This window comes from Canis aureus, chromosome 24 (assembly GCF_053574225.1).
Source record: "Canis aureus isolate CA01 chromosome 24, VMU_Caureus_v.1.0, whole genome shotgun sequence".
Lineage (NCBI taxonomy): Eukaryota > Metazoa > Chordata > Mammalia > Carnivora > Canidae > Canis > Canis aureus.
In genome coordinates, this window is record NC_135634.1 from 43710154 (window position 1) to 43732381 (window position 22228).

General features: G+C 43.2%; 1 protein-coding gene across 9 annotated transcripts in view; it reads left to right on the top strand.

Moving 5' to 3' along the window:
* SP100 (SP100 nuclear antigen) overlaps positions 1-20549 on the top strand; it is a 98779-nt gene extending 78230 nt beyond the window's left edge. For 3 of the 9 annotated variants that reach the window (XM_077869165.1, XM_077869167.1, XM_077869169.1), the window contains 12 exons: positions 631-702; positions 3193-3240; positions 5572-5676; positions 7633-7775; positions 10352-10396; positions 12198-12227; positions 14262-14447; positions 15969-16084; positions 17500-17620; positions 18101-18172; positions 18653-18799; positions 20238-20549. In XM_077869165.1, the coding sequence (XP_077725291.1) occupies positions 631-702; positions 3193-3240; positions 5572-5676; positions 7633-7775; positions 10352-10396; positions 12198-12227; positions 14262-14447; positions 15969-16084; positions 17500-17620; positions 18101-18172; positions 18653-18799; positions 20238-20363 (1211 nt within the window). In that variant the 3' untranslated portion in view covers positions 20364-20549. Of the gene's footprint in view, positions 1-630; positions 703-3192; positions 3241-5571; positions 5677-7632; positions 7776-10351; positions 10397-12197; positions 12228-14261; positions 14448-15362; positions 15692-15968; positions 16085-17499; positions 17621-18100; positions 18173-18652; positions 18800-20237 lie in introns of those variants that run through there. The other 6 variants (XM_077869166.1, XM_077869170.1, XM_077869171.1 and 3 more) reach the window with 6 other exon arrangements.
* The last annotated feature ends 1679 nt before the right edge of the window (positions 20550-22228 follow it).

Below are 22228 nucleotides of genomic sequence, written 5' to 3' on the forward strand. Positions count from 1 at the left end.
AGTAATAAGTCTGGATTTTCTACTTCTTCCTAATTCAATTTTGGAAGATTGTGTGTTTCTAGGAATTTGTCCATTTCTTGTAGGTTGTCCAATGCGTCAGCATATAATTTTTTGTAGCATTCTTTTATAATCCTTTGTTTTTCTGTGGTGTTTATTCTTATTTCTCCTTTCATTTCTGATTCTGTTTCCGCTCTTTTTTTTTTCTTAAGTCTGACTAAAGGTTTGTTAATTTTGCTTTTCAAAGAACTTTTCAAAGAACTAGCTCTTTGTTTCATTAGTATTTTCAACTGTTTTTTTTTTTTTGTCTCTATGTCATTTATTTCTGATCTGATCTTTATTATTTCTTTCCTTCCACTAACTTTGGGTTTTGTTTGTTCTTTTTTCTAGTTCCTTTAGGTATAAGGTTATATTATGTATTTGAGATTTTTCTTGTTTCTTAAGGTATTCTTTTATTACTATAAATTTCCCTCTTAGAACTGCTTTTACTTTGTCCCAAGGACTGTTTTAGACTGTTGTGTCTTCATTTCTATTTGTTTCTATGTATTTTTTATTTCTTCTTTGATTTCTTCATTGTTGCATTGGCTGTTTACTAGCATGTGAGCTGCATTTTTTATATTTTTGTTTTCTCAGTGAGAAGGAGAGGCAGACATAGAATCCAAAGTCTAATTAGCAGAGCCCTATGGAGCAGAGGCAAACCAAAAGGTAAAAACAATTTTTTTAATTTAAAAAAAGTATACATTTTCCATTTTCAGCAACTAAACATCTAAATTCTCATGTTCTATTACATGCTTTTAGTAACAAGCCTACTTCCCTATTGCTTTATGTAGCTGTACTATTGAGAAATATATCAGATTTAGTCAATTCCAGAATGTGACAGAGAGAGAGATGATAATACCACAAAAAAGTAATTTGGTGATGAATCTGCAATCAGAAACTGGGGCCCAAGTGCCACCGCAGTGCTGCCTCTGCTGAACTGATAACGTTCAGGGCTGGAAGTAGTTGTAGCCATGAAACACTGTGTAACTCACAAGTGATGTGGCTGTTCTTCCTGATGTTCCATGACATGAGGTAATTGTGTGGACTTGAGTGTGTCGCTTTACCTGTTCTGCCTCAGTTTACTCATCTATAAAGTAAAATAAATAATAATAGCTTGACTTCCCTCCAAGGCCAATCTCAGCCTCAGATTGAGCTTCATATCCTGTGTTTTGGATGAACAGAGAGTCTAACTCACACACTAGTCCCAAGAGGATTTAAACAGAAGGAAACTGAGAGGAAGAGAATGTATGTTTGCCAATAATGACCACTGCTCAACATACTCAGATTATAACCAGGGCTAGGGTTTAAGTTTGGTTACCTCATGGGAAAGGAGAGGACAGAGAGAGCAAGAAGAAAGCAGAGAGCACAAGTGTCTTCTCATGAGACCGTGGGTCTTGACCCTTGCAGGAAAAGAGAGAGAGGATAGAGAAAGGAGGGAGGAGGGGAGGGAGAATAAGCCAGAGCTGGCTTATTTTCCTGGGTATACCTACCACTTCAGCACCATGAATGATAGGAGAGGGCTCTTCCACAGAGTCACACTTGCGTGGGTGACTTTTTACACCTGGCAACCATACTAATTACTATACTTGGCACAATCATGTTCTTTGGAACTCAACAATACAGAGCAATTTTTAAAGAAATCTTGTGTATTTATTTGCGATGTACATTTTCCCTATTTTACATGTCTTAAGTCTTTAGTATCAATAGCCATGCTTATGATTCTTTTATGCAGGTCTGAGAATCTCTCCTTTCAGTGTACCTTCATAATATCTTGGTAAACTTCTGAAGGGTAATACTTTGTAGGGTAGAATATGCATGACCTTGGGATGTGATTCCTCTTGGAACAGGAATCATCAATAACTATCTCATGGGTCCATTTTTATCTTGATGGGATTTTAAAAATCCTTTGGGTAATTGTAATAGGAAAAGCCCCCAGAATGAAGGCATTTTGTGCTTGATTGAAGGAAAAAATCCTTTCCAGCCTCATCTGATTATAATCTGTTTAGAGGAAAGACCAGTTATGGTTGAATATCTGGAGGACATTTTCTCCTGAGACTTGAACTATCAAAATTAGTACCCAAGGATACCAGCCATGGGCACAGACCTTTAGAAAGAAAAAGCATCCAGTGTGTGTCCCTGACTTCAACATTCAAACACTTTTGAGTAATGGCATACCCAGACATGGACATGGACATGACTCACTCTTTTTTTGGACACAATCAACACATTAATCAGATACTACGTTCTTCTGGAACATTTTTTAAGTCAACGCTTTGTTCTATCTCTAACCCTACATTTTTTAGAACGTGGGCACCAATTTCTGTTAAGTTCCCCTTCATTGAGTTGTTTTGAACTCTGTTCATTTTTGCCACCACTTTCAGTACAAAAATCTTCTTTTAAGTTTAGGAATTTGGGTAGCTATCTGACTGGTAGATTCCACCATGAAATCTCCCTTGAGACCTTGTATTACTGACTTTTATTTCTGTCTCTTTATCAAAGGAAATCTTCCATACCTTCATTTAATCTGTATTATTATCTCTGAGCATTGATTTTTCTCATCTGTAAAATGAGGAGAGTATTAGTTCCTGTTTGATAATTTGTTCTAGGGATGAAGTAAGTTAATGGAGGCAAGGTCTAAGGATAGTTCTTGACACACAAGAAGCACTCAGTAGATGTCTAACTTCACTATTCTTCTCATCCATTTGCTTCAGAAATCCACAAAACACTGGTTCAAACTTATTTGGAGTTAATAGTAAAAGATGACTCTCAGCCAAGTATCATCTTTGTAACTAAGTCTAGGCCAGGGTTCCACAAATTGTGGCCTGGAGGACAAATCCAGCCCACTGGCTGTTTGTAAATAAAGTTTTATTGGTACACAGCCACATCTTTTCATTTCCATATTATCCATGGTGCTTTCATAATACAACAGCAGATTTGAGTAGTCATAACAGCAATTATCTACCTTAAGTATTTACTATCTGACCATTTACAGGAAAAAGTTCCTGACTCCTGATTCATTCACATATTTGCTATTTTTCTTAAAGTACTAGACAGGCTTCTAAAAAGTTACATTTGAATAGTGTTTTTGTAAAACACTACTATTTGCAATATAATGTTATAAACAATAGACATTTGCATTTTTTTTAACTTTCTCAGGGAGAAAAACAACCAACACTGGGCCTTTGAGAAGAGGCAGAAAAAGAGGTAATTTTTATTTATTTTTTTATTTTTTTATTTATTTTTTTTTTTTTTTTGTGGAAATAATATTTAATTTTGAAAGGAGTAAAGAGGACAATGAAGTGTTTCACAATGTAAGGTCAGCAGTCAATTACAATAGAAGGTTACAGAAACATACATAAAGTGACACACTAGAAAGTGAGGTTATGATTCCATGCACATCTAGAGCCTAGGATAGATTTTATCTCCCCTCACCAAGGATCCAATGTAACTAGTTCTCGAACTTGTAGCTGTTATTTTCCAACATTTTAATTCATGATTTATTTTTCACAACTCTGTGTTAATCTCTGGAAGTATATAAAAGTAATAGACACATAATCCTTTGTTCACAAGGGATTTGAAAACCAGCAGTTTGAGCAACCACTCCTTTCCCATGGAGAGGCCAATTTGAACTTATGGGACAATACTGTTCAGCAGCTGGAAATCTGCCAAAGGAGCCTCTAAGAAGCAGGATTATCAGTAGTGGTAGGCTTTGATAGAAAAAATGGTATAGATTTGTAGAAGTTTAGCCTAAGTTCATCATGGTCTGTCTGTTCCTTTCTTAATCATACAATGTCAGTTTGTAAAAACTCAAGTTTTTTTTTTTTTTAACTCAAGTTTTTATACAAAAGCCATAAAATGCTTATTTTGTTTTGGAAAAAATCAAGTTTTATGTAATTCAATCTGTTGTTCACAGACATAGGAAATTATAAGGAAGATGGTAATTTTGGAATGTATATATCAAATAGAAAATTATAAAACATTTGAATATATATGATATTTCAGCATACTAAAGATAGTTTAGATATATTATCTTCAATGATTTAAAATTATTTTTATTTATTTATTTATTTATTTATTTATTTATTTATTTATTTATGAGAGACACAGAGAGAGAGAGAGAGAGAGAGAGAGAGAAGCAGGCTCCACGCAGGGAGCCTGATGTGGGACTCGATCCCGGGTCTCTAGGATCAGGCCCTGGGCTAAAGCCGGCACTAAACCGCTGAGCCACCCAGTCTTGCCCTCTCTCATATTTTTAAAAGATTTATGAGAAAGACAGGGAGGAGTCTACGGCCAAAAAGAGGTAATTTTTAAATTCTTATTTTATACTCCGTGTTTTGAGTGGTAAGTCAATTTTCTTAATTGGCTTTTAGAGCAAGTAACAAATGTTAGGATATTCATTGGCCCTGATTAATTTCAACAACAAGGCAAGATGGTATAACACCCATCCATTGATTAGCCAGTTGATCTGAGGGACTCCAGGCATCCTTGGGCCTGTACAGGGCTTCTTTACCTACACTGATAACTTTTGAAGAAGTAAACATAAAAAAAAATAATAAAAGGTATGACATTCATGATATTTAGCTGACCCTTCTCTTGCCCCCGTTGTGGAGAACCATAGGTTCCCCATTAATGGGAACCCTGGGTGGTAATATAAGACCTGTGTCCTAATTCCCAAACTTCCTTTGGTTGTGTGACATTGGATTATCATTTGGGGCGGGGGGCAGTTTGCCTCAATTTCCTTCTCTGTAAATGGGTGGGTGGTGGATGAATTAGACTGAGTGACCTTCTAGGCTCATCCCAGCTCTAACAGAACTAACTCTAGAAGGACCATGGCCATCCACCCTTTCCATTCCAGAGAGAAGCCCCAGAATGTGTCTTTAATGAATCCCCCCCAGTGTTAGTCAGAAGGGCAGGAACGGATGCTACTGCTTCTTAAGTTCAAGACTTGCAATACCTGCTTCAGCAGAATCAGATCCCAGTGCCCCTCCCAAAGGATGTGCAAGGGCTCCCGCCCTGAGTAATTTTCAGTTCTAGCACATTCCACCCTGAGTTTCCTTTGTAGCCACAGAGAAAGCTCACACGAAGGAGAAGTGCAAAAGCAGAGAGCAATGAGAGAAAACAAGCAAGGAAAAGCGCCCCTGCCAGGTGCCCTATTGCAATCCTGCTTTCTGTCCAACAGCTGATTACTCAAGCAAGGAGATAAATTAAAAGTTGAGGTTTTATCTCCAGCTACATAACTCCAAAGCAGCAATATGGCAGGAGAAAAATCACTGCACAATGACGAGTCGTGATCAACAAATTTGGAGATTCAGACACCTCCACACAAGGTTATTAACATAGGGTTTTGGAGAATGATGTTATCTTCATGCACCTAATCTGCCATAGAAGAAAGACCCAGAAGAGTAATCAGTTCATGGGGAAAAGCTCTCCCATACATTTTAAGTTATAAAAGAAAGATCTCAAGTTGAAGGATCTCAAACAGTGCACAGATATAGAGAAAGATGGAATGAAAAAAAAAAAAGATGCTTCTTGCAGGTCCAAGAATTCCCAGAGATACACATATGGATTTTCACCGTCCAGAACTTCCTGTGACCTGTGGAGAGGCAAAGGGGATTTTATATAAGGAGAAAATGAAACAAGGTGGGTTTCATGATCTTCTATGCTTTTCAAATAAAACATACCCGTGTGAATAACATATTGTTCAAGGAGTAGACACCTGTGTTGGAAGTCTCCCAAGACCATCCTTAGGTTTGATGATTCACTAGGAGGATTTGTAGTACTCAGCATATAGTGAACGCATGGTGATGATTTATTAGATTGAAAGGGCACAAAGCAAAATCAAGGAAGGAAAAGACACACAAAACAAAGTCCAAAGGAAGCCAGGTGCCAGTTTCCAGGAGTCTTTCCTGGTAAAGCCACACAGGATACACTTAATTCTCTAGCAATGAATTGTAGCAACACGTGTGAAATGCCATCTACCAGAGAGGCTGCCCCCAGTCTCGGAGGCCAGGATTTTATCAGGGGTTAGTCACGTAGGTGTCCTCTGCCTAGCACACACCAAAATTCCAGATGCCCAGAAGAAAAGCAAGTGTTCATCATAAACTATTTATATTGCTTATATAAACAGCTTCAGACAGTGAGACACTCTTTTAAGTTCTGGGAATGGTGGGACCACTCCCCAAATGCACGTTCCCCAATGCCAGCCAAGAGCCAACCTTGCAAATAAATCTTCCTAAAGATAGCAACCTGCTGTCTGCCCTGTTAGCTCTTTTCTGCCCAGCATCCCAGATAGGCTGGAGCAAGGATGGCATTTCCATGCTTACATGTAACAGAGCATCTCTCCTCTCCCCATGGAAAATGTCCACAAGATGCCTATCCAGCACCCAATGCAAGATCAAGTACTTCAACATGAGGGTGGAAAATGTACACGTTGAGTAATCTGGTAACAACCTTCACAGCCCCATTCTTCTGTGCGGCCTTGTGTTAGTGGGGAGGAGCATCGTGTTTAGAATTAGACAACCCAGATTTGAGCTTCAGGGACACCACAAGTGTCTGTCTCATCTGGGCCAAACTGCTACTGTCTCTTATCCTGAACTTCCTCCTGTACAAAATGGGAATAATAATAAAACTTTGCCTCACTGTGTTATTATAAGGGGAAAGAAATGAAATGACAGATATGAAATACTTTGCAATTCATAACTGTTAAAGTACAGTACAAATGTTCCTCTGCCATAATTGATTCTCCCCTCCCCAAATACAGTTCTTTAGGCACCAAGAAGTATCAATGTTTGCTCTGTAACCATATTGCAGATGTGTAATTTAACTTTTCCCACTTGATGACATTTCTATAATACTTTTCCCATAAAGTAGCAATGAGTCCAAAATATGAGAAATAATTTTTTTAAGAGAGAGAGAGAGGGAAAGAGGGGGAAGGGGCAGAGGGAGAGAGGGGATTCCAAGCAGACTCCATGCTCAGTGTGGAGCCCAACACAGGGCTCAATCTCATGACCCTGAGATCCTGACCTGAGCCAAAATCAGGAGACAAATGCTCAACCGACTGAGCCACGCAAGCACCCTCAAAATATGAGAAATAATTGATTGCCATTAGCTGGATGATCGACATTGTACAAGCGGAGGCAGATGTGGCTGTGGTGACAGCTGCCACATGGCCACCTGTCAGCTTCATTTGCCCCCTCTGAAACTCAGCCTGGCTCTCACAGAAGTAGAGGAAAAGAATCTTGCTCATTCATTTTCAGAACCGTTCAGTTTTTTTTTCACTTTTGAATACAGTGAAATACATTTTAAAAATAAATGTTGGTGCTAATTATTGTCCTCATTGCACAAAGGTCAAAGACGTATGCACAAAGGTCAAAGACATTGCACACAGGGCAGGAATTCCCCTCCTGCCCTTGCCTTCTGAGCTGCTTCTGGGGCCCCTGAGGGGGATCTCAGCTTTCCTGCTGTAGTTTCTGGCCCCAAGAAGGGTGGGCCAGATCCATGGCCGGGCCACATTCTGGGGATTCCACGGTCCGTCGGCTGGGGGGCGGGGGGGCGGGGAGCGCCGCTCCCTGGCAACTCCTTGTTTTGGTTTCATAGGAACCTCAGAGAAGTGTATAAAGGGTGAGAATGGAAGCTGGTTCACTCTCAGGGAATTTGAAGTTGAAGGAAACCACTCACGATCCAAGAACTGGAAGATGAGTGTGAGATGTGGCGGATTTCCCCTGAAAGACCTGATTGAGGTATTCCAAGGACAAGTGGCTTAAATCAAGGGTCTTGCCCAGGTCTAACATTGCGCTCAGAAGCATCTTGGCTGCTTTATGTTACAGCTTCATCCTCTAAATGCATGAACTCTTATCCTTTTGAAGGTAGGACAGTAAACTATGGCCCTGATGGGGCCATGAATAATCACCACTATGTAATGTGGTCCCAGGTAAGCATTTAAGTGGGGAGCGGGGGTCTTAGACTTTGGAGGCCAATGTTTAAAGTAGCAAAATAGAACTACATGTATCTGAAGATAGCCCATCGGTATGGGTGTTTCCTGGATTACAGAAAGTTTTAATATTATTTCTTTTCTTTTTCTTTTTAAAAATATTTATTTATTCATGAGAGAGAGGCAGAGACATAGGCAGAGGGAGAAGCAGGCTCCCTGCGGGGAGCCTGATGCAGGACTAGATTCCAGGACCCCCAGGATCACATCCTGAGCCGAAGGCAGATGCTCAACCACTGACCCACCCAGGTGTCCCAACATTATTTCTTTTGATCGCCTTCTGAAATTCATTCATGGAAAAGAATATAGATAAATTGCATCTGTTTTTTTATTTAAATTCAATTAGCCAACATAGAGCACATCATTAGTTTCAGATGTAGAGTTCAATAATTCATCAGTTTGCATATAACACCCAGCGCTCGTCACATCACGCGCCTTCCTTAATGCCCATCACCCAATTACCTGTCCCCCCAGTTACCCTATCCCTCTACCCACCTCCCAAAACGCCTCCTTTGGACCCCTCATGTGGACAAAATGGACTGGGTCTCTGTTGAAGATTAACTTGAGCCTTCTGACTCTTTCACTTGACCCAGAGGGCCCTTCCTTGTGCTGTTCTAATGATAAAGAAAAGCTCTTTGTTCTGCAAATATCTATTGAGACACATCTAAAGCCCGGGGGACTATAAGGTCTGAGCCCCAGCCGTGTAGGAGGAAGGCTGCATGGTCACAGCACCTCCTTCACGCAGCAGGCAGCACACCAGCCTCATCACCACAGGACTGCAAGCCTGGCGGTGCTCTAAGGAGGGGCTCCGGCAGGAAGACATGCAGTGGCTCTGGGGAGGGAAGGTCATTTCCGGCCTTGAGGTTAAGGACACTTTCATGGAACAGTGTGCACTGAGCTGAGTCTTGAAAGAATAGTCCTGATGAGCAAAAATGTGGGAAGGAGGCATTCTACAGAGAAAGGATGGCATGAAAATCCTGCCCATGATTTGTCAGGAAATAAGGGTAATAAGGTTAAATACATGGGTTGGGCTGATGGAAGAGATCTTGAGGCTGGAGGAAAGAGTCTAGACACTTCTGCAGGCATGGAGAGATCATGAGGGTGGCGAGGGCGGGGGAGGGCGGGTGGGTGTGGTTGAGTTAGGGACTAACACCGGTGAAACACTGCTTTAGAAGTATTAATCTGCTCAGAGCATGCAAGATGGGCTGGAAGGTGGAGTGCTGGCAGCCACGAAGACTTCACCCGACCTTCACGGCCTCTGTGCCTGATACACCCTCGCCCAGCCTCCAAGGCCCAGCTCAAACAGCACACACTCACTACACTTGCTTCCTGTGGCTGCTCTAACAATTCTTTACAACTTGGGTGGCTTAAAACACCACAAAAACAAAAACAAAAACAAAACAAAAAAAAAACCCACAAATCCATTATCTTAACAATTCTGGAGGCTAGAAGTCTGAAATCACTTTAACTGGGCTCAAGTTAAGGTGTGGGCAGGACTGGTTCTTTCTGGAGCCTTCCAGGGAGAATTTGCTCCTTGCCTTTTTCAGCATCTGGAAGCTGCCTGCATTCCTGGGCTGAAGGCCCTTCCTGACGTCACTCCAACCTCATGTTCTGTCATTACCTTTCCTAATACTCACACTGACCCTCTGGCCTCTCTGGCAAGAGGACGCACGTCATTACATTGGCCCCATAGAGATCATCAGAATGATTTCTCCATTGCAAGATCCTTAATTAAATTACACCTTTTTACCACTTCACATAATTCAGAGGTCTGTGGTTTGGGATCTGACCATCTGTGGGGGCCATTAGAGCCTACCACACTGACCCATCTCTGAACCCCAAAATACTCTGTGAGAGCACAGTTCACACTTCATCATCCCTACCCACTCTATCATGGCTCTTCCCACTTGTCTCCGCAAAGACCTAGACACCTTTGTGTGCCTAGGGCCACTGATGGGGCCTGCTCCTTGCCCATCACTCAGCAGGTATGTGCCAGTGGAGTAGCTGTAGCATGTCAGGTATAAAGTCACAAGCTAGAGGGGTCCTGGGGGATGGAAAAGGAAGCAGTGAGTATAGAAGACATCAGGAAGGGAAAGCTGGCAAGGCTATGAGGAAAGTAAGAGAGGATGTGGTTTTTAAAGCTTACCTTAAAGCTGAGCCTGGCAAGAGAGAACAGTGTGTTACAGATTTGGAGAGGGGCATTCTTTTCCATGAAGACACTTTGAATTTATGTTGACAGTGGGATATATCTGGAAGGCAGCTGGAAATACCAAGCTTGCAGAGTAGAAACAAGGACCCATCGTAGCATTAATCCCATTTCTCTTTCAGAATAAATACCTACCAGACCCGCCAAGAAGAAGAAAAAGAAGAAAGGTAATTATCACATGACTTTCGGCCTATGTCTCACCCCCTTAGGATGAATAATAGCCATATGTCACCTGGTGGAGCAAACCACCTATATCACAGTCTCCCCCTTTCTTTTGTATCTTTCCTCTCCTTCACATGCACACACGCACATTCACACTGAGTCCTTCTTCAAGGGATCCTTCTTTAAGGGAACATTCCTTTCCTTTATGGAGATATCACCCTAGAGAGGAGGGAGAGCGGAAGACTGGTGTGTGGGAGTGAGACACTGCTGACCTGGAAGATCTTTTGCTTTGTGGAGACGCCACACCAGGGAGATGGTTTGGGAGTGAAAACATCAGGCTTCACCAGAGGGGCTTTGCAAACCTTAGTTCAATCTATGGAGGTGAATTCTCTTTCCTTCAAAGTCACATGTGGAGTTCATGAACCAGTGGTTTCGATGCTGCATGGATTCCAAGGAAGGAGGTGGGATAGTTGACATCTTCCATTGGCCTCTTCTAGAGTGAGTGTGAGGGAGAAACTGTGTGGGGCACAGGCAGATAGAAGAACTTCATTTTTCTAACCTCCCAGAGATGTGACTTTGGTCTACCTCTGCTGCACCAAAAAGTCACAGTCTTCACAAAGCTGGCTTCTGGGGCTAACTGCTCCACTGACTTTATGCTAGAGACTTAGTTGCCGGAGCTTGTATCCACTGGATTTTCTAGAGAAAGACACACTATTTGCTCTGTTCATTAAGAGCAAACTTCTCTGTCCAGTGCTAGGGAGTCAAGGGTAACTCAGTGTGTGTTAATCAGGGGAGTTGGCCATCTCCCATCCCTTCATCACAGATGCCTCTCAGGTGCCTCTGGGCTTACAGCTCTTAAGGTGTGACTACCTCAGTTCTCAGAGCAGCTCTCCAGAGTCTCTTCCTTCCCGGCCCCTAGGCTTCTATTCCCTGTGCCATCAAATGACAGGGGGTGCTACTGGCAGTTTTCCTGCTCATAAGATTCCTGTTAAACCCGATGGTGATAGCTGAGGTGTCCTGGGATAATAAGACCGAAAACTTCGAGCTGATCATTTACTGGCTGCGAAGAAAACTCATCTCCTAAGTGACAACTTGTTCATGTGTTTGTGCACTTATGTATCCATTCAACAAACACCTGTAAGCACACATTGAGCACTAAACTTATGCTTGGCCAGTGGCCGTGGCAGATAAGATACTGAGTGTCTTATCTGTGGCCTCACTGCCTCGGACTGGAGGTAGAAGCAGAGGCAGGCATGGTTCCAGGCTGAATGAGGCCAAGTCAGTCCACAGATATCCAAGGTCAATGCAAGCTTTTGGGATTCAGGACAAAGTGGAGAGGTGCTTAGCTTCAGGAAGAAGTGGTACAGGACTGGGGACCTTAGACCCATTTTCTTTTCAGGGCTATGCCCTGGGTGAGCTGCAGAAGGCAGTGGGATTCTCTAGGACACCTGCACGGCATCCAGGACTCTGGGCGCTGTGGTTGCTGGGAGCTGTGGACATTTAATCCTCAGGCTGATTCCCTCATTGCAGCTCCAACTCTATCTGTAGAATTCAGGCCGGGCTCAGAAAGGCCTGCTTTGGGTCTGATAGCCGGAGAAGAAAACTTGCATTGGGCCAAACCGTCACGGACATATAATTTCATGTTTCCTCATTCTCCAGTTAGCCATCCAGACCCTGTTTATAAACACAGCTATGAAACAAAGGGAGGGCCATGGCATGAATCCTTTACATAAAGAAGTTTGCTTAAATGTATGGTTAATGAAAAATCATATTCAATATTGTCACTCAATCTTTCTCTCTTTTCAGTCTAGCAGCAACAACTTTTTTGACCCTTATGTAAGTACTTACTCCCTCACCCGTGACCCCAGAATAATCCAGGCCTTATCCCTCCATACATTACCTGTGTCATTGCTGGGTTTCCCTGCTACACGTGCACACTCAGTTGGAGCGCGCCTTGGGTGTGATGAGCAGAGAATGGCAGACGCGTTACCCACACCAGGGAGCTGATTTGGGAGCTGGTGTCTCTGCATGAAAGTCTCCTTTCCATTTGTTCAGGGAAACCTTCCTGTTTCCTTATTTCCCCTCAAAAGTGAGTATGGGAGTCAGAGGACTAGACTACTGGGGTCTCTAGAGCCAGGACTTAAAGTGTTAATAGCCAAGGCTGGCCTGCAAATTAGGGGTAAGGAGCACATTTGGGAGAATCGCAGCATTTTAAAGAAGGGGAAAAGGGAGGGAAGGAAGACGACAAACACGCACTCCAAGATAGCTCAGATGGTTTGAAGCATCGGCCAGAAGGAACAGGCTGGGTGGGCTAAGCTGGCAAGTCCAGGGGTGGACCCTGGCATGAGTCCTGCTGAGAAATGTACACGGGGCAGGTGGAGACTGCAGAGAAGTAGCTGCAGGGTCCTTTGTGGAGACCCTGGAGTCTGTCTCAAGGGAGCCACCAGGGTACTGAGCTGGCTAAGACTGAAGCTAGCAAATCACAGACATTTTTACTCAAATTGCTTGGCTAGAGCTCGATTATGTGCAGACCCTTCTGATCTCATAGGCCCTACTTTAAAGTTGGCCGACATCACAGATGGCCCCTCCATTTAAGCTGAATGACACTTTGATTGCTTTCATTGCAACAAGATCCATGTTTTAGGCACAGTCACCTTTTTTGCACAACTCCAGGGGGAACCTCTCACTATAGAATGATGAGCAGCTGTACTGATACAGGATGCCTACCAAGAGGGGATAGAAAAGGGTTGCTGTGCCCTCTGGCCTTCTAGCAAATGCATTGCGCAGCACGATCTAGATGCATCCACACCACTCCCATTCCTCTGCTGGAGGTGGGACCCTTGAGTATTAGAACATCTCTCATCTCTGGGGTCTGTGCAAATTTTCTGAGAACTGGAATGGACATGGAGGGTTATATCTTGCAGCTCACAACCAAGCCCTCTGTGAAGATAAGAAGGCAATTCTTCTAACAAAAATGTCCTCACTCCTTTTCATAACCTTTCTGTGACTGATGTCATAGGCCGATAATGACTGTACTCACAGCTCCGAGGCTTTGCTGGGAGAAATCCCTCTCGATCTTGGGCTCCCAACCTTGGCTGCACAGGGCAGTCAGCTGGAGGTCCCGCCCACAGAGGTTCTGATGTTATGGTCAGTATTTTCCAAAGCTCCTCTGCGTGGTCAGTATTTTCCAAAGCTCCTCCGCTGGTTTTAATGCACAGCCAAAGTTGTGGGCCACTGCTGTTCAATGGATGCTGCTTCTGCTGATCCAGAAACCACTGCTTTTGAAGCCAGGGGTCTCCATGAATGACTGCACCTGAAAGCCAACTGGGGAATGTTTAAAACCTACTGCCTATGTCCCCGCCCTGCTGAAGCAAACAACCAAACTCACATGTGATTAATTGAATCTCTGAGGATGGGGCCTCGGGCATCAGGATTTTTTTAAAGCCCTCCAGATGATTCTATCGTACATCAGGTTGAGAACTACTGTCAAGCAAAAGGACAAGTTTCTTACTAAAAAGGTTAAAGAGATATGTGTCAGGGTTACGGGCTTCCCAGACCATGAGCTTTCCAACACAGGATCAGCATGTTTATTCGTTCTTTCTCAGGGCCTATCTACAGTGCACTTTGTAAGATGATGGTCCAGAAACCTCGACCCAGCATTGGTCAGCATCCATGAGTGTCATCTGTTCTGACAAAAGAGAAAAATGTTTACATGGCCCATGTAGGGATGTGTCCAGGGATGACCCTGACAACCTATTCCTTAAATTTTGCCTTTCAATAAAGGGAGCGCATGGGCAAAACACAAGAACCTAGAATTTCCTCTTATGTGTGATTTTTGTGTCTCTTCTTTTTCTTTTATTGAATTTATAGATGAGAAGAATTTACAAATTGAAATATGCCCCCGATTCACATCAGCACATTGGGCACAAGGATGATATTCTATTACCATTTAGAACCCAAAAAGCAGGCTGCTGTTCTTTGCCTAGTAAGACAGTGTTGCTAGAAGGGCCTCTGCATCCTCGTGGCCTTGGACCTCACAGAAACACTGAGAAGGAGGTGGGATATTTGAGAAATGGGATCAGCAGGACTGGTGATGAATTGAATATCTGAAAAAAAGAAGCAGAGTATTGGGGTGCCTGGGTGGCTCAGTTGGCTAAGCACCTGCCTTCAGCTCAAGTCCTGATCTCAGAGTCCTGGCATCGAGCCCCATATCAGACTTCCTCCTAATCGAGCCTGCCTCTCTCTCTCCTGCTATCCCTTCCCCTGGCTTATGCTTTCTCATGCTCTCTCGTGCTCACTCGCTTTGTGCATTATTTTGTACCTAGATTGTCACACGAGGATGTAAATCCTTCCTCCAGCCCATGATATAGACAAGATATTTTCATCTTTTCATCTAGGTGTAGAGCTGGATGAAATGTTTCCCCACCACATAGTCTTCCTCAATTGGCTCTCTTGCTGTTCAGGTGGCCCCAGAAGAGGAGCCCGGTGCTCATCCTTCTGGGCATTTCTCCAGGCCAGGCACACAACCATCTTACAAAGAAATTGTAGCACGTAGGGATTCACATGTTATTGCCACGTAGATTATTACATAGACACATACACAAAAAACAGCAGGGAAAAAAATGTATTTCTTTTACCCAACATGGGCTCATTCCTTGAACAAGTCTTATTTCGGTCTATTAATTCTAGTGTTTGTTACATGTGTTTGTTACTCTACAATACTTAGATAAAACACTATCAAATGCTTAATTTCATTAAATGAAGTTAAATTTAGTTAAAGGTCCCACATATTGAGATTGATCCAGTATCAACGAATTTTGTGGGCCCTTCCATCAGGGTTTTCTATGTGCTTAGAAAATGAGGGTATGGCCTTCAGTTGTGGTGGTCACTGTTACCACAATCCCTGACCATTTGGAGATGGCATCTCCACACCTTACATATTGAACTAAATCATAGAACATCTTCCCACAGGCTCCCAGAGCCAAGAGCTCTGTCCTCCCTGGCAACTACCTGGCCATCTGTGGCCACATCTTTCCACCCCAGAGGTACTGTCACAGGCCCAGGAGCCCTCCAGTCACGAAGTCCACAGTGCAGGAACTCCTCTCCAGGACCTTCAAATCATGAGGAGCTTATGGCCAAGAAAATAGGATGCGGTGATATGTCAGAAGTATAATCCGTTATATTAAATTCTCAGTAAATTACTCTTCAACAAGTCAATGTAGATGATGAATGTAGACAACTAGATAAGACACTGTATTATATCCCTGAGCCAAATAATAAATTTCTCAGATAATCTCTAACTCATCCTTTTTTGTGGATATTGCTCATTTGTGTCAGAATCTGTCTCAATAAAGAAAACTTTAATGGTCTTAACGGCCCTTTCCTCCCAAACTTCACTACAGACCAGAATGTCTTCTTCTAAAATCTTCACTCAGTGTTGTTCCTTAATATTTTGATGAGAAAAAATTTAAAAGTGTCACCTGGGTACAAGCAAAGGTCATGTGTTCTAGAATCTCAACATGTTGAGCTTCCGGGGTCTCACTGATTCCAGTGATGTCTGCATTATTCCCCTTCTAGCCAGAAAACTCAAATATATGTGAGGTTTGCCGTGGACCCGGAAAGCTGTTCTGCTGTGATACTTGTCCAAAGTCCTTTCATGAGACATGCCACATCCACCATATAGATGCTAACAGGTCAGTGAGACTGGACCCCTCTTGCCCTTCCTTCCTATGGCACAGATCCTCCTACCATGCGCAATCAGCCTGCAGAGTTTGTCTCTGGTTGTATGTGTTTTGATGCAGAGACAGCAGAGTCTTAAAGTATCAGGATCCAGAAATATGATCCAGAGTTGTTTAATGGCGCTAGCAGCAATAGATTAATGGGAAACACTAGAAAGAGGTGTCACTCCCATAACCCCCACTTGGTTCCCAGACACTCATGCACTTTGATGGGGTTATGACACCATACATTAGCTGCTGGTTTAAAGCATATACTACCTACTATGGGAACATAAAAAGTTGACAAATCTGGGACTCTGATGAGCCTTCAGATGGCCGTTAATGCTGCATTTCCTTTGCCCTAAAATGTATCTTTGGTCAGAGATGATGGGATGTGGAATTAACATGGAGATAGATAAGGCATCCCGTGAGTATAGTATAGACAGCATTGCTATGGCCAGGGTGGGTGGATGATTTCTACCAGGATTGTGTCTGTCCCTCTGAAGACAGGGCATTGCCCTTCGAGAGTGGAAGAGTCTAATGTAATCCACCTGTTCAGGCCGGTAGTTCCCAGGAAATAATGTCATCTCAGGGATTCTGCATAAAGCTCTACAGATGCGCAATCTGCAGGGGAAGAAGACAGATCTGCTCTATTGCTGAGCCCATGTATAGTCCCCATGCTCACACCACACGTACTTAGGAATGGACCTCTTGAGCAAGCACTGGAGTAGCCAAGGAGAGGAACAAATGACTATCTAGGAGAGACCAGTGTATCCGCTTGACTATTGAGAGCCCTTCAGCATAGGGATCCTGGCAGAGGACAATAGACAATGAATCTAGGAGCAAATGGCAGATGTCTGAACTACTCTGTCCATAGAGTTCCTTTCCAAGAAATTTCTGCAGCACAGATTCTAGGTCCAGATACGGCAGTGCTGGAGGAGAGGATGCCTGTAGCTCTGTGCTCTGTGCTTATTCTGCTATGTTGAGAAGCAAGAGCTGGTTTGCTTTTACTATGGTCTGATGGCTCAGTGAGGCCCAAGACTCCAGTACTGAAGGTACTGATCTCCAATCCTCAATTTTTAACAGGCAGGAATCATTACTGAGCCCACAGTGGCTCAGATGAGAACTTTAAGTTTTGAGATGAATGAAAGACTGTCACCCACCATGGCAGCTCACCCAGCAAACTGTCAGCCCCGCTACCATGATTAAAGGGACGGGTGTCTGGAAACTGTGCCCAAATGGGGCTCTAATGCAGGGGAGTGTCCAAGAGAGAAGTTGGGTACAATGTGGAAACCACCCATCATTCCTGAACAGAGGCCTTTAGCAGTTGTAGAAACAGTGGCTGAGTCACAGACAACCTACCTCTGCTGATCTTGTGCCCAACCTCTCAGGGACCCATGGAGTTGCATCTTCTGCAGGATAAAGGCTCTTCAGAAAAAGTACCCACAAAGCCAACTAGGTCACCAGGCATCTGAGGTCCTAAAGAGACGGATGGTACCTGAGGAACAGTTGGTGAGTTGAAATGTAAACCTGAAGTCTTTTCTGTGGACTTGAGAGAAGAAGCACAGCCTTGCAGGGGCTGGAGGGATGATGCCCAAGGGCAAACTGCTGTCCCCCATGTGCTTTGATCACAGACCTAACACTACAATTTGTGTTCCAAAGAAAATGCCCATTCTGTGTTTTTTCATAGGCCACAGGTTTGGGAGCTGTGCATTCCCTCTGAGCATATTTACATTTCATCCTCTCCAAGCTGCTCATCACTTAAAATCTCATCTATCGGGGATCCCTGGGTGGCTCAGTGGTTTGGCTCCTGCCTTTGGCCCGGGGCGCGATCCTGGAGTCCCAGGATCAAGTCCCACATCGGGCTCCCAGCATGGAGCCTGCTTCTCCCTCTGCCTGTGTCTGCCTCTCTCTGTGTGTCTATTATGAATAAATAAATACAATCTAAAAAATAAAAAAATAAAAAAATAAAATCTCATTTATCTTTTGCAGAAATGTGAATTTGTCCTCTTGAAGGTCTACTGCTATTCAAAAAGCCTCTTTTTTGCCTCAAAACCACATTACGTAAGTGAAGACAACAAAGCCCAAAATTGGCATTGTCAAATTTGTGATATGGGTCCAACGGGTCCAATTGTCATTATCCTTGTCTTGTTGATGGATGTCAGAGTCCGCTTACTCGATGCTTGGCCATTTAGGCTGCTACCACAAAGTACTAGAGCCGGGGCACCTCAAACAGCAGACATTTATTCTTCCCAGCTCTGGAGGCTGAAAGTCTGAGGTCAGCGTGCCAGTGTGATCCTGCAGACTGCCAACTTCTTTTAGCGTCCTCACATGGCGGAAGGAGAGGGAGAGAGCTCTCTGGGGTCATTTTTATAAGGGCACTAATCCCATTCATGAGACTTATCCTCACAATCTAATCATCTCCCAAAGGCCTGACCTCCTAATACCATCACACTGGGGGTTAGGATTTCAACATAGGAATTTGGGGAGGATAGACTTGGAAGGGCGCTAACAGCCTGCCCTCGGCACTTTTTTTTTTGTCAGCAGAGTAGAGAGGCATCTCATGGCCCAAAGAAGCCCATGTGGCTAAACAAAATCAGGAAAAAGCTGAATATGAAACTGTACCTCCAAGTGAAAGGGTTTGTACGGGACATGTGCCTCATCTTTCAGAACCACAGGGCATATTACAAGGTAAGGGGCTCCCTCTTTCTTTGGGTTAAGCTCCCTTGCCATTTATTCTTCTTGTATCAGCTAAATGTTACCGTTTCCCTCATCCTGTTTAAGCCACACAAGTGCAAACTCTGGAAGTATTCTAAAAGCCCCGCAGTCTAAGGTGGGGAAAATAACAATAAACTAGGTGTCCTTGCAGACATCATCTTAGGACCTCAGCATTTACTTGCTCCTAGGTACTCAGTTTTCACCCACAGAGAGCAGTGGACTGCAGACCTATTGCCTTCTGCAAGAAATGGAAGAGCAGTCTCTCATGTTCTGTCTCCCTCTCTGATGTTTCCCACTCATTTTCTCTCCTTTCCCCTTTATTCCCTTTCGCTATTTTTTATATTCCCCAAACGAATGAGACCATATAATTTTTGTCCTTCTCTGATTGACTTATTTCACTCAGCATAATACCCTCCAGTTCCATCCACGTAGAAGCAAATGGTGGGTAATGAACAAGGGGTGGTGGAAAGAGAGGTGGGCAGGGGGTGGGGGTGACTGGGTGATGGGCACTGAGGGGGGCACTTGATGGGATGAGCACTGGGTGTTATGCTATATGTTGGCAAATTGAACTCCAGTAAAATAAAAAAAAAAAGAAATGGAAGATCATTTTCCCCCCTGAACCTGGGTAGCTCTGTGCGTGTCCCCGAAGTCTCCACCTTTGTCCTGGGCTCCTATCCTTAGCCAGACTAAGGGAATCAGCCGAGGGAGATTGGGTGCCAGGCATAGAGTATGAGCATGCGCAGTTGCTGGTGCCTCTGTGCACCTGCCCTGGCATCCAAGCCTTCGGGAATGTGTGGACAGGGGTCTCGCCCTCACGCCTGGGCATCTCCCTAGCACCACTGGTTCCCAGTGCTGCAGCCCGGATGCGGAGCATGGGAGGTTGCTTACAGGCAAAACCCACAGGGCCATGGTGCAAGGAGGGGCATCTCCGCAGGAGCCAGGACTCCCAGGTCACTCCGCCGCTCAAAGTGCATTATAGAGGCCACTGGTGTTTCTCTCCTTTAAAGGAAGCTGCCAAATCAAGTTTCTCAAGTTTCAAAATCTTGGATTACTTCCGAATTTCTTAGTGCTATATCAAAAAGTAAACAAGGATTATCTTAAGGGGTGAGGGAGAGAGAGGGGGCTCCATGAACCCCTTTCTGTACCATATTGTAGTGTTGCAAGTCAATGGTGCTGTGTTCGAAAATCAAGCAACTAATATATTTAAAAAATTAATCGATAAAGCTCTGATGAAGAATTAGAGAAATGATAAAGAGAAATGATCAAGCTATCAGGGAACCAAGCACTCTGAACTGTATTAATTCTCCCTTAACATTTGAGATAGTGTAAAATGAAGTTCTAGATTCTGCAAAACATGGTGAGCCTAAGCTCAGTGCAATGGCCATTCTCATTTTTGTCTTTGCCTTTCCAGGACAACCAGAAATTCATCAAGCTGGGACTTCAGCTAGAGGCCATATTTGAGAATACTTTCAAAAACACTTTTGCAATTCAGGAAACAGGCGAGAACAGTTCTCAGTTGGAGCCCAATCTTTCATAAAATAGCCAATACCCTCCCCCCCCCACCCTGCGCACCCCACCCCCAGTCAATTCCTCAGCAGCTACATGATGACACGTTGTGGTCCCTCCTACTGACTATTCTGATGTACAAACAACTTTTTCAAAAATTTTTATTGCCATTTCTGTTCATTTATTTTTTAAATAAAATATAAAATTATCTTGTCTAGTTCCCTTATTGAATAATTTGGAGTGAAATTTACAGTAGAAAATATTGGGTCTTTCTATAAAGGATTGTATTATGCGCTTCCATTTATATTTTAATCTTTTATTAGGTCCTTATGCAAAATTTTCTCTTCTTTTCCCCTTTCCACACAGGACTTAGCCATTTCTTTCTTTCTTCTTTTTTTTTTTTAATGCTCAGGCAGTTGACATTTTTTTCTTGCTATTGTGAACATGAACTTTCCCCCCAATATATTTTATTACCAATTATTGACTCTTATAGAAAGCTATTTATATATTCTATTATTATTATTATTTATAATAATAATATTTATATATTCTAGTCACTGATCACCTTACTGAATCCTGGATAGCATCCTTTTTGGCCTCATACCCAGTGGCATCAGGAAACTTGTACAGGATGCAGAGCATAGCCAGTTTTCAATTCACAGAATCATAATTGGCTCAGCTGATAGAAGCATTCCCAACTTGGGCACTAAGATCTCTGACAATTCTGGGTTCTGTTGGCGAGTGGCTCAGCCATGGCACCCTGGTAACCTTTTGTGTCTCCACATAGACAGCATAGGCAAGACTTAACTACAGTTGATTCGATCTAAGTCTTGGCAGCCTGCCCCATGATCTTTCCAGAACATGAGAGCATGGGACGCTTGTGAAGCACTATGACAGGCCATGTCCCACTCACCACTTTATCTTCCAGAGGTATCATGACACACTGTCTCCTCATATTGCAAGTTCCAATGAGGTATGAGGCCTTCTGCCCCAGGGAGATGGTACCTTTGCTCTTCCTGCTTTTGCCATTTATGTAAGTAATAAGCTGTCTGAATCTTAAAAGGGCACATTATTTCTTTACCAGCCAAATCAGTCAGCCTTGCTTGAAGGGTTCCCAGATCCAATATATTCTGGATAAAGTACCTGACAAAGACTACCAAACCCTGGTAGCTGGTTCAGAGCACACACTACACCCTTTGGGGAAGTATCTCATCCTAAGAAATAATGGCCTCCAGCTGGTTCCAGAGGTGAGTCTTCCAACACGCCACTTCCTTATTCAATAACAAAATTTTGTTGTCAGAATGGATAATGTTGAAGATTAAATTATGTATGCAAAGTGTTTGAAATCATGTCAGAGGCACATGCAGGTATCACTGTGGCTACACACAGTAGAGATTCTGTATTCAAAATGTTAATTCAATCAAAAGGAAGCAATTCTAGTTATCCAATTAGATAGTTGATGGATACTCAGAGGCCACAAAAAACAAAATTGATACGGTTCCCAGCCCTTCCCTTTGTCTATTTTCCAACATAATGATGCTCTGAAAAAGAAAAAAATAAAGAAAGAAAATTCTCATGTCCTTAAAAGATGATTGAACACTGACCCTCAGCTAATTCCGGAACCTGAGACATCATAACAACCCATCTGATTGAACAGGTTCAGGTCATAAATGAGGTTTTGATCTCCTGGTAGACCTACACAGAGATGTTTCTTACTGCAATTGATGAAATTATTTATGGGTGATTCAAAAATAAATGTAACTGAAGTTGTCTCCCTTTACTTATGCTATGACTGAAAGGGGAATGGTCTGCTAAGTAGGTAAAAAGTCCAAGGATCCTGTCAGAGAGTAAAACCTTCTGGGCCTGCATTTAGGTAGACCGACTCATTAAGTTCCA